Source organism: Notechis scutatus, chromosome 12, assembly GCF_049901735.1.
Source record: "Notechis scutatus isolate UNSWTSFEM ecotype Mainland chromosome 12, rNotScu1.2, whole genome shotgun sequence".
Lineage (NCBI taxonomy): Eukaryota > Metazoa > Chordata > Lepidosauria > Squamata > Elapidae > Notechis > Notechis scutatus.
Genome location: NC_142020.1, coordinates 7352541 through 7365515, shown reverse-complemented (window position 1 = coordinate 7365515; position 12975 = coordinate 7352541). Strand labels below are relative to the sequence as shown.

At 44.1% G+C, this 12975-nt stretch overlaps 1 protein-coding gene across 1 annotated transcript in view; it reads left to right on the top strand.

Annotated features, from left to right (window-relative positions):
- SEC14L5 (SEC14 like lipid binding 5) overlaps positions 1–12975 on the top strand; it is a 62645-nt gene that overhangs the window by 36129 nt on the left and 13541 nt on the right. Inside the window, exons 4-8 of the mRNA XM_087973175.1 lie at positions 3427–3576; positions 3704–3835; positions 5914–6042; positions 6525–6741; positions 11545–11657. Of these exons, the coding sequence (XP_087829301.1) occupies positions 3427–3576; positions 3704–3835; positions 5914–6042; positions 6525–6741; positions 11545–11657 (741 nt within the window). The remainder of the gene's footprint in view (positions 1–3426; positions 3577–3703; positions 3836–5913; positions 6043–6524; positions 6742–11544; positions 11658–12975) is intronic.

Sequence of the window (12975 nt, the reverse complement as noted above, 5' to 3'; positions counted from 1 at the left end):
GCACTGTGCATGCGTGCGCCTCCCAGCTGATTTTCGGCCCATTTTCGCCCCCCCGAAGGCTTGAGGGAAGCCTCTGCAGCCTCGGGAGGCCGAAAAATGGACCTTTCGGAAATACTGGAAGTGCCGAAACAGGTCCGTTTTTCGGCCTCCAAAGGCTACAGAGGCTTTCCCTGAGCCTCCGGGAGGGCGAAAACGTCCTCAAACGGGCTGAAAATGAGCTGGGAGGCGCATGCATGCGCAGTGCAGGTAAGGGGGTTGTTGCGCGAGCATGTGCAGGGGGGTCAGGGCGCATTGCATTGTGGGTGCTGGCTTGTGCGCGCTTTCGGCACACCACAACAAAAAGGTTCGCCATCACTGGTATAGCCTCCAAGGTTCCTTCCAGCCCATTCATTCTATTCTAAAAATGTTCTTCTTGGACTTTGCCTATTTTACATATATATGTGTGTGTGTGTGTGTGTGTGTGTGTGTGTGTGTGTGTGTGTAGAGGTCACCCTCAATTCACGACCACAATTGAGTTCAAAATTTCTGTTGCTAAGTGAAACATTGGTAAGGTTGAGTTTTGCCTCATTTTAGGACCTTTCTTGCTACCATTGTTAAGTGAATCACTACAGTTGTGAAGTTAGTAATACAGTAGTAAAGCAAATCGGGCTTTCCTTCCCTCAGATGGTCGCAAAAAGTGATCACATGACCCCGGGACCACTGCAACCGTCATAAATGTGAGTCAGTTGCCAAGGGTCTGAATTTTGATCAGGTGACCATGAAGATTCTGCAACAGTTGTTGGTGTAAAAAATGGTCACAAATCACTCTTTCCAGTGCTTGTCGTAACTTTGAATGGTCACTAAATGAACTTTTTAAAATCAAGACTGCAGGCAGGTAGATAACTTTGAACAGTCACTAAATGAACTTTTAAAAATCAAGACTACAGGTAGGTAGGTAGGTAGGTAGGTAGGTAGGTAGATAGATAGATAGATAGATAGATAGATAGATGCGTGTGTGCGAGCGAGAGATGAGATAGATAGATATAGATAGATGGGAGAGGGAGAATGATAGATAGATATAGATAGATGATAGATAGATCGATATAGAGATAGATAGATAGATAGATAGATAGATAGATAGATAGATAGATAGATGGATGTGTGTGAGAGAGATATGATAGATAGAGATGTGTGTGTGTGAGAGAGAGATGAGATAGATATAGATAGAATAGATAGATGAGAGAGGGAGAATGATAGATATAGATAGATGATATATAGATGTGTGTGTGAGAGATGATAGATGATAGATTAGAGAGATAGAGATAGATAGAGAGAAAGAATAGATAGATGAGAGAGAGAATGATAGATAGATGTGTGTGTGTGAGAGCGAATATGATATAGATAGAGATAGATAGATGAGAGAATGATAGATATACATAGATAGATGATAGATAGAGATAGATAGATAGATAGATAGATAGATAGATAGATAGATAGATAGATAGATAGATAGATAGATAGATAGATAGATGATAGGTAGATGATAGAGAGAGTGATATATTTAGATATAGATTTATATAGATAGATATAGATAGATAACAGGGATATGGCCTATGACTGTAGTAAAGATTGGATTGACTCAATTGGTATAGGGTTCCTTGCCTGAGCAGTGGGTTGGACTAGAAGACCTCCAAGCTCCCTTCCCACTCTGTTATTCTGTTATTCTGACTCACGGGTAAGACTGAACTGAGACTGCCTTCCTAAGAATCTTTTCGGTCCGCTGATTTTCACTTTGAATCGAAGGGGAGGTTAGGAAATGGCTTTAGAAGATATTTGAAGTTGACCTGGAGCTGGGTTGAACTGACACGATCTCTCTCTCTCTCTCTCTCTCTCTCTCTGTGTGTGTGTGTGTGTGTGTGTGTGTGTGTTTAATTGCTTCTGGCTTAACACTTGGATATTCTTGTGCCTTGGAAGGCCGGCTGCTGATATTTATGGCCTTCCGAGCACAGGATGTGTTGCATAATCTCTTCGTCAAGGTCATTGGTTGATGTGAGTGGTGCTGAAATGGGGCAGGGGGGGAAATCGGTGATGAAACATGTCTGGTTCTTTTCCTCCCTGTCTCTTTCTCCCGTGTGCGGATAAAATTAGTGCATAGTGATATTTACACACCTGTAAGGTAAATGACCCGGCGAGTCGATGCTATGACTTTTTCCTCTTTAGATGTAACCTAAGCATCTTCAATTGTACGCTGAAAACCCAGGCAGCCTTTTTTGAGAACCGAGAGGCTGCAGATTACGTAACAGCGATGTTTCATGAACTAAAGAATCAGTAAAATGAAACAAGCCCTGTTGTGTTTGCTAGTGCAGAAATCCTGACTATAATGGGAATTTACTCAAGTGTTTTCGTGGGATTTATATATTGTGGCTCTATCTAACAAAATGAAGAGAAAAGGAAAGTCTTACACTTAGGCAAGAAAAACCCAAATGGATACAGACTTGGAGAAGCTGGCTCTATAGCAGTAACTGGGAGAAGGAACTTTGGAATCTTAGTGGACAACCAGCTAAATATGAGCCAGCAGTCTGCAGAGGCAGCCCAAAAAGCCAATGCAATCCTAAACTGCATTAGCAGAGGGATGCAATCAAGATAAAGTGAGGTACTAATACCACTCTATAAAGCCTTAGTAAGACCACACCTAGAGTTCTGCATCCAGTTTTGGTGACCACACTATAAAAAAGATGTTGAGACTTTAAAAAAAATGCAGAGAAGAGCAACCAGGATGATTAGGGGATTGGAGGCTAAAACATACGATGAATGGTTGCAGGAACTGGGCTTGGCTAGTCTAGGGAAGAGAAGGACCAGGGGAGACACGATAGCAGTCTTCCAATATTTGAGGGGCTGCCACAGGGAGGAGAAATGGGGTCAAGCTGTTTTCCAAGGCACCTGAAGGCTAGACAAGGAACAATGAATGGAAATTGATCAAGGAGAGATTCAACCTGGAAGTAAGGAGAAATTTTCTGACAGTGAAAACAATCAATCAATGGAACAGAAGTTGCCTCCAGAAGTTGTGGGAGCTTCATCACTGGAGACTTTCAAGAAGAAACTGGACTGCCATCTGTCAGAAATGGTGTAGGGTCTCCTGCTTGGGCAGAGGGTTGGACTAGATGACCTGCAAGGTTCCTTCCAACTCTTTTAATCTGTAATATTTCTTGATTCATTGTCTTAAGTAACTCCTTCCCGTTTTCAGGTTTAAGAGAAAAAGACGTGAGATTTGAAATGACAGCTTGCATTCTTATTAGGCAATATTTTACAGGCATAGAAATGTATGCTTAAGCAACTACTGCCTAAAACAATCTTCCTTCCTTCCTTCCTTCCTTGCTTCCTTCCTTCCTTCCTTCCTTCCTTCCTTCCTTCCTTCCTTCCTTCCTTCCTTCCTTCCTTCCTTCCCAGGCATACGAAAAACGTTTTCCAACTTGCCCAGAGATCCCAGTTTTTCTGGGGAGTGAGATCCTTCGCGATTCCAAGAGTGAAGATGGAGCCATTCATGTCATTGAAAGGAGTTGCAAATTGAACGTAGATGCACCTCGGTTACTCAAGAAAGTAAGGACGGTAGTACTATATCCCTTCTAACAGTCCCTATCCTTAAACTATCCCCAAACCCCACACCTTTTGCTCTTTGTTAGCCCTTTAGGGTGCTCTTCTTATTTTTTCTCCTGTTTTTGTCCAGATTGCTGGGGTGGAATATGTGTTTTTCATTCAGAAGAATACGGTGAACTGGAGAGAGAGAACACTCGTTATTGAAGCTCATAATGAGACCTTCGCCAGCCGTGTTATTGTCCTGGAGACATGCAACTACTCGGTCAGTAATCTGAACTGTGAGCTTTCTCTCTGTGCAAAGGACCAGCAGCTGGTTTGCATTTGGTCAGTTTTTAGAATGGATATCATTGCAATACTTCCTCCTCCTCCTCCTCCTCCTCCTCCTCCTCCTCCTCCTCCTCCTCCTCCTCCTCCTCCTCCTCCTCCTCCTCCTCTTTGTTATCACCATCATGTGAAGGACATCAGCCAAATTTGAAGTAACAATCTTCAAAGGTCTCAAAGATGCTTTTTTCAAAAGGCAACTGGACTGTTTTGTTTTTTTCTTGAGGAAAAATATTGTGTTTTGTTCTTTACCAACTGGTGAAGTTTCTTTCTTCTTTCTTTCTTTCTTTCTTTCTTTCTTTCTTTCTTTCTTTCTTTCTTTCTTTCTTTCTTTTTTTTTTCTTTCTTTCTTTCTTTCTTTCTTTCTTTCTTTCTTTTCTTTCTTCTTCTTCTTCTTCTTCTTCTTCTTCTTCTTCTTCTTCTTCTTCTTCTTCTTCTTCTTCTTCTTCTTCTTCTCTCTTCTTCTTCCTTCCTCCTCCTCCTCCTCCTCCTCCTCCTCCTCCTCCTCCTCCTCCTCCCCCTCCTCCTCTTCTCCTCCTCCTTCCCCTTCCTCCTCCTTGTCTTTTTCTCATCCTTCCCCTCCTCTTCCTTCTTCCCCTCCTCCCCTTCCCCACTCCTCCTCCTTCTTCTTCCCCTCCCCTCCTCCTCCTCCTGGAAAAAATAATCCAGTTGCCTTTTGAAAAAAAATAACATCTTTGAGATAACTTGGATGACTGAGAATCTCCATAGACAATCTTCAAAGGGTTTTGCTGATATTTATAGGTTTGGGTAGATTGCTAGATCGACCAGTAGAGAGATGGTCACATCGTACCATCTATTTCCTCTTATAAAGTCCATCCTACAAAATGTTTCTCTTCCAACAAAGCCATTAGAAATCAGAAACCAGGCTCCATATTTGGTTTTATTTTTTTTTTATTTTTTTTTCTTATTTGCTCCAAACCCACCACCATTTAGCTAAGCAGGCTTGCAAGCTTGTCCTCGGGTCAGCAGGTGACTGCCTTTGTCTGCTCCTGACATTTAAGAAGCGATCAAGACTATAAAATACCCCTTTTTATGCTGGGTCGACAAAAGTCCGGGTTCAGTTACTGACATGCTTTATTGGTCCCTCCTGAAAAAGACAGCTTCATGAAAGCAAAGACGCTTGGAACGAAGTGTTATTTTGGATGACCCCAGCTATCAAATCCCTCATTCTTAAAAATGTCCGTTCTTGAAACCAGGAACTGTGTGCTTGCGTGTGATTAGCTTCTTAGCTCCTTTTCAACGTTTTTTTTCTAGATATTGCTAACCCAGTTGCAGGGGTGGGCTTAAAAAAATTTCACCAATGGGTTCTCTGCCCGGTTGCTGGGTGGGCGTGGCCATGGTGGGCGTGGCCTATTCGGCCTTCTGTCAGCCTTCCAGAAAACCTCCACTCCAATAAATAACTCCGAGACAGACATCTTCTCAAAAGTTCTGTTTTATTTGGATAGGAACTTGGCATATCTGGGGAATCCCGAATCTGAAAGTTCCGGGTTTCCTTGCAATAAGTAAAAACTACAAATCCACTCCCTGCACCCATCATTGCATCACATGCCCCAATCACCATCCATCCCAACTTGAGACTTCCCCTCACCCAGGTGCAGGAACAACATGACCTTGACTTAGAAGAAGAATGCTATTATGTCTAACCACATCCACTCCAAGAAATTCCCCCCTCCCATTTTCCCAGGCTCAAGAATGTGGCAGTGTGGAAGCATCTGGTCTCAATATGGCTTCCAAAGCTGACACCTTCCGGACCACAGCAGGCTTTCCTCGAGCCTTTGGGAGGGCAAAAACGGCCTCCCCGGGCTCCAGAGGACCTCCGGAGACCAGAAACAGAGACTCCTGGGAGAGGGTGGGATGGGAGGGGCCAGCTAGGAGTGGGATTTGGCGGTTCTCCAAACCGACCATAACATTAGCTATGGGTTCTCTTGAACCCGGGCAAGCCCGTAGCAGCCCACCCCTTCCCGGTTGGTTTCTCACACTGCCATTTCTCTGAGGTAGGTCCATCCGGAGAACGAAGATTGGACGTGTTTTGAACAGTCTGCATCCCTTGACATCAAGTCATTCTTCGGGTTTGAAAACACGGTGGAGAAAATCGCCATGAAGCAATACACTGCCAACATCAAGCGGGTGAATATTGACCTTCTGTGCATTGCAGCGTGGGCGGTGCGGTGGCTCAGGGGTGAAAGGCGCTAGGCTTGTCAGCTGGAAAACCCGGCAGCTCAGGTTCGAGACCTGAGTGCTTTGAGGTGGGGTCCTTGCCTAGCTCCTGCCAACCTAGCAGTTCGAAAGCATGAACAAGCGAGTAGATAAATAGGCACCACTTCAGTGGGGAGGAAACAGCGTTCTGTGAGGTCATGTGACCAAGGAAATGTTTTTGGACGATGCTGGCTCGATGGTCTTGAAATGGAGATGAGCAGCGCCCCCTACAGTCAGCAACGACTATCAGAGTAAAATCCTCAGGGATTCCTTTACCTTTTACGCCCCTGCAGTGTGTCTGCCTAAAATACATTGGGCCAAAACCAAGGATTTATTTATTTATTTTGTAGGGCATTATAGGATGAAATGAGAATTGCAGTTTGTGAGATGCTTAAAAATCTATTTCTTTTCAGGGCAAAGAAGTCATTGAGCATTATCTAAAGGAACTGATCTCCCAAGGGATCACATTCGTCCCTCGGTGGACTCCGCCGGAAGTCCAGGGGAGCCTCCGGAAGAGGAGTCCATCCGGAAGCGATGACGGTACAATATCGCAGGAAACCCACCCGCAGGGGAGCGAGAAAGAACAGCGAGGCACTGCCTGCCCTGCGGGGGAGGCTTCAACTCCTGAAGGTAATGGCTTATAACAGCTGGATCCGTGGCAGCTGGTTCCGTTAACCTCACCCTTCTCTCTGCCATATTGTGAACCCTTTTGGATTTTTGAAACCCGGTACGGCTACTAACCTCCTCTCCATTTCTTTTCTAACGCGCTACTTGTTCCATTGCAACCTTGGTCTTTCCAAGAACTTATGCTCAGGAGATAACTTGGAGAACTTCAGTTTTTTTTGGTTCTTGGACTTCTGCTGCTGCATCTCCTGTTTTAAGTTGCAGTAAAGCTGCACTGGGAATGACAACCCATCCTATTGTTCTGTCCCATGGACCCAGCTTTGAAAAAAAAAACATCCCTTTCTTTCATTCTCGTCTTTAAGCCTGTATGCCTCTCTTTGTTTCAAGAGGCTTCTGGCACTGCTGCCGCCTCTGGATTCTTCTCTTCCTGGCACAGTGACTGATGAGCTGGTTGGATACGGATGTCCACTCCAAAGGGTGGCTAACTCTGGAGCATTTTCCTTCTGTTTCCCTGGTATGGTGGGGTTGTGCTCTTCTGCCCGGGGAAAACCCACTTTGCAAAAATAAAAAACCACATTGCGTTCTTTCCTGCCAGTTTTTTTCTTCTTCTTCTTCCCATCAGCCTCCATAACTTTGCATTTCTCTTTCCAGGCTTGGAAAGAGCCTCAGCCAAAAAAAGGGAGAAATGGATTTAAAACCTGGCTTGCCTCTTTCCGGTTGCTTTAGAGAATGTAGAATTCTTTTTTTAAAAAAAAAAAGTGGAACTAGGTGTTCTTAAACCATTTCTGGTGTCGCACGGATTGAACGCTTCGGCATCTCCCACCACGAATGTCCTTGTGATGTCTGATATGTTGACTCTGGCCACAGCTTCCGCACAAGTGAACGTGTCAAATGGGCCCCACCTCCCAAACCATGTCATGATAGTTACCATTCCACCTTCATTGCAGGATTGTCCAAAGAAAAGGGGGAAAGGAAAGGGAGCCGAGGTAAGAAGGACCAGGAGTAAAAGAAAACATATATTAAAAGGATGAGTCCGATTGAAATTTTGAAAAATATTATTATTATTATTATTATTATTATTATTATTATTATTATTATTATTATTATTATTATTATTATTATTATTACTATTACTATTACTATTATTGAAATACAGGGAGTCCTCGACTTACGATCACAATTGAGCCCAAAATTTCTGCTGCTAAGTGACATTGTTAAGTGAGTTTTGCCCCGTTTTGTGACCTTCCTTGCCACGGTTGTTAAGTGAATCACTGCAGTTATTAGTAACCTGGTTGTTAAGTCAATCTGGCTGTCAGGATTCCACCAATCACCCTAATTAAATCATGATTCTCGAGCCAAACTTCAAAAAAACTTCAAAGGATTTATTAGAGGCGACCTACTGGCACTGCCCTGTATGAAGCCAACTCTGGCATACGTCATTTGCAGTCCCCTGTGGCCCTGTTTCCCTCTTCCCCACTGGGTGTGTCATAAATCAGATTCTCCAATTGAGCACCTTCACGGGCTGGGTGTCATCCTTCACGTTCTCCAATTAAATATATTTATGGGCAAAAGCTCTGGTGGTTTAGTTACAATCTTTTAAAGATAAGAGTTGGAATGTACTTTCGCTTCCAAACTGGTGCACATGCTCTTCCAGATTTCCTTCCTTCCTCCCTCCCCCCCCACTTATTTTTTTTAATGGCAACTTCTAAAACAGGGATAGGAATGTTTTATGAGTTGACACTGGCTTCCCCATTGACTCTGCTTGTCGGAAGGTTGCAAAAGGGGATCATGTGACCCCCTGGACACTGCAACCGTCATAAATACATTCTATTTGCTAGTCAAATTTTAATCACGTGACCATGGGGATGCTACAATGGTTGTAAGGTTGAAAAACAGTTGTGTCATTTTTTTTTAATGCCATTGTAACTTCGAACGGACAACTAAAAAGAATGATTGTAAAGTCGAGGTGCAGGTAGTTTTGATTTAGAACCATTCCAATGTCAAGTTCGAAACGGACCCATGCTTGTGATGACCCGGGGCATGGCACGAAGGCAACACAGTCAGATAAGCAATAAGAGTCTCTTTATTATCTACAACTTTGCCCTCCAATGCCAGGAACTCTCCCAGGAACAGCCTTTGACTGCAGAAACTTAAGTCCAAAACATGAGCAACACAAACTGTAACTTAAAGTCCAAACAAGCTAAACTGAAGTAATTAGTTTGGCAGGGCAGGAGCAGGAATTTCAGACTTGAAGGCATGGCAAAACTCACACAGTTGGGAAGACACCAGGAACACAGATAAGCCACGACAACACAGGATAAAGTCACATTTGCTCCCAGCAGCCTGCCGCACGCAGCCTGCCTTTCTTATCAACTGTCTTCCCACCTGTGGCTAATGAAGGGAATCAGGGCCTTTTCCTCCCCCATAAACAATGCAATCCACGTTGCTCTCTTCTCTGTTCCTCCCTGCGTGCTCTAGGATGAAGAGGCAGGTGGGCCTGGGTCTTCCTCTGAACTCCCTCTCCCTTGTTCTATCTCTCCCCTGCTCTGCCCAGCCGGATTTGCCCTTGCCCAGCCTCCTCCACAGCCAACAGAGCCACACTCCCATTCCCTGTCAGCTGTCCGGCTTCTTCCTTGGAGTCAGACTCTGACAGGGCATGACACTGCTGCTGCAGTCATCCTTACGTTTCTCAGCTTGCCACACAGTGGGGGCGAGGGGGTGGGAAAGGCTTGCAATGTCACACCCAGACTAACAGCAGATCGTCTAGTGCAGGGGTCAGCAACCTGCGGCTCTGGAGCCGCATGTGGCTCTTTCATCCCTCTGCTGCGGCTCCTTGTCGCCAGCTGGTGCCACAATTTTGAGAGGAACTTCTGGTTTGGGGTGGGAAGTACGGTGCACAAGGAGGAGACTCTTTGGCAAGGGGTGGATTTTAGGTTAGGACAGGGAGAGGAAAAAGGATGTGCTCAGCAGCCTGTATGTATGTACAATGATGGTGTAGTGGTTAGAAGGAAGAATTACAGGCTAATTCTGCTGATTGCCAGCAGTTTGATCCTGACTGGCTCAAAGTTGACTCAGCCTTCCATCCTTCTGAGGTCAGTAAAATGAGGACCCAGATTGTTGGGGGAAAGAGGCTGACTCTGTAAACTGCTTAGAGAGGGCTGGAAAGCTCTATGAAGCGGTATATAAGTCTGAGTGCTAATGCTATCATATGATTGCCCTTTGCAATCTTCCTCGCTGGCTTCCAACCAACAGTGTTAATGGAGAAAGCTACATTTGCTTGATGACTCTAGCAAAAGTTATAAAATTGAGTGTGACTCCCTTAACAACCATCTCACTTAGCAACGGAAATTCTCATCCTTGTTATGGATTGTAACTCAAGGATTACCTGTATGGTAAACAAAGATAAATAATATATCAGTGATTGTGTAAGAAAAAAAATTACATGCACTACAATGCTTAAAACAAACTTAATAACAGAGTAAGAGGAAAAAAAACAAGGAAAAAAAATAAGATGTGTATGTCGAAATAAAATTAATTCCATTTTTAATACTGACCCTATAGAAATGTATTGCTGCATCTTCTCATTTTTTTGGTAATATAAAAAAACCTTTCAGAAATTGATCATGAATGCATATCCTCCTGCATCCGTTTCTCATCATCAGGAGTTCCCATTTATTTTCTTCTGTGTAAAATCATTCTGTGCCACATTTGATAAGACCAATGTTATTTATAAAATGTCAAATTCTGTATTTTTGGGATGGTGAGTCAACATCACAATGACATTTTTTAAACTGCTGTTTCCCCCAGAACTGTATTCACTTCTCTTCTAACTGGAACTCAAGAGTGAACGTAGCTGGAAAAGTCCAAGGAATATGCGTCAAGGCCAGCAGAAGAATTTGAAGGACCTGTGTTTTTAAAACATTCTATGAAAACCTCTTGGGTTGAGGAAGAACCATTTTTTGGAAATAACAAACTTCAAACGTCTTCCTCAGGAGCAAACCTTGTAGTTTTTGAACAAGGTGACAGGTAGTCCTCGTTTAGTGACCACGGTCAGCATCGGCAATTCTGTCCCTAAACAAAGTGATGGCTAAGAAGGAAAATAGGGCGACTGCAAGTGACGTTTCCTTGTTCCCATGCCTACTCACCCCTTTACATTCGTTGGAGAGAAAGGGTAACAAGAGAGTAAGCAGGCACACAATGGGGAATGCCTATCGAAAGTAAGGCATTGGTGTCAGCAGCCTGAAAATACTACATAACCAGCTAGTAGTATTCCCCATCAGGAAGCAAGTGAGGCGGAGGAGAGATCGCCTACGGAAATGGTTTCATTTTTTTTCATCCCTGCCTCTTGCAAAGTGAAGAGATTGAAGAGAAAGGGATTTCAAAAGAGCTATCAGGCACATGCCAGGCTATTTCCATAATGTGCTCATGTCTGCCTGTGCTAGAATATTGCTTTCCATTGTATGCCTGCTTACTCTCTTGTAATCCCTTCTCGAATCTGCAGGGATGAAAGAAGGAAAAACAACAGATCGGGCACAGAGCAAGCGTACTGATTGCGGTGGGGAATCATAGGATGAGTGATACTGCAAAGGTCATAAATGTAGGCATTGGTTGTAAAGTTATTTCTTTTCAGCACTGTTGCTTCTTCTTCCGATGGGCACTGAATCCTCAGCTGGTAAGCAAGGAGCACTTGTAAAAATTCTTACAGGTTGTCTGCAAGCAAAGGGCAAGAAATGCATTAATAGCTTTACTCTTCTGTGGTTGCTTTTTTTTCTGAGCTTCTCCCATGGCTGATTTTTCTGTCTCCCCCAGGGGATAAACTGGATGCTGATTATATAGAGCGTTACCTGGGGCAATTAAGTCCCATGCAGGAAAGCTGCTTGATCAGACTTCGTCAGTGGCTCCAAGAAATGCAGAAAGGAAAGGTAAATGGGGCAGAGAAGCTGTGGTTACATACGTATAACTCCTGTCTTCCCTGGTTGCTCCTGTCCCATTGTTGAACTTGTGAAGGAACTGGGAGCAGCTTGCATTAGTGGCTGACACAGCAAAGGAAGCTGAAAAATGTACCTCTAAATTGCATTCTAAGTCAGTTTCCTTCTACCTGAAGGACCTCTTCCTACTGTTTTCCTTGCCCTGCGACTTCAAGATGTGTTTATGATCTGGGAAGGCTCTGTGCAGTTGAGCTGTGCAGAAGGCTCTGTGCAGTTGTGTTTATGATCTGGGAAGGCTCTGTGCAGTTGAGCTGTGCAGAAGGCTCTGTGCAGTTGTGTTTATGATCTGGGAAGGCTCTGTGCAGGTGATACTGTGGACACACCTGTGTCATTTTCTTGGCAATGCTATGGAGCAGGTGTCTCCAACCTAGGCAACTTAAAGACTTGTGGACTTCAACTCCCAGAATTCATCACCAGCTGGCTGAGGAAGTCCACAAGTCTTAAGGTTGCCAAGATTGGAGACGCCTGCTATGGAGGATGTCTACCATGCCTTCTTCTGACATAGTGGTGTTTTTTTGGGGGGGACCTTTTATGGTGGCTGTTTGGGTGGTGTCATGATGGAAGTATTGGACTAGGATCAGAGAGGGCTGGGTTCAGTTCCACCATTCATGGAAGCTCCTAGATGACTTTGGGCTAGTCCTTCCTTCTCAGCCCAAAAGCCAACAGGTGTAGCATGAAAAGTGTTAGTCTAGGAGCAGGAAGATCTGGGTTCAAGCCCATCCATGGAAGCTCCCTGGAGGACATTGAGCCAGCCCTTCCTTCCTTAGCCTTAGAACCAATGTGTCAGGATTCCAGTGATTGCCCTAATTAAATCATAAGCTTCGAGCCAAGCTTCAAAAAGCTTCAAAAGATTTATTAGAAGTGACATGCCGGCATGACCTGTATGAAGCTGACTCTGAGATACGTAATTTATGATCACCTATGACCCTGTTTCCACCCACCCACCCTGGGTGTATCATAATTCGGCTTCTCCAAGGAAACACATTCATGGGCTTCACATTCTCCTATGAAGGATTTTTGAGGGCAGAATATCCGGTTGCCTAAGTTACAATCTTTATGAGATAAGCTTGGAATGTGCTTCTGATTTTATTTGCTATATGCTCCTCCAGGTCTTTACCCCCTCCCCTTTCTCATAGCAACTTGAAAACAGGCATAGGAACGTTTTACAAGTTGACACAATGTAGAGCAGAGGTTAAGATGGATTATGAATCAGGAGAACCTGATTCTAATCCTCCCTTGGTTACAGAAGTTC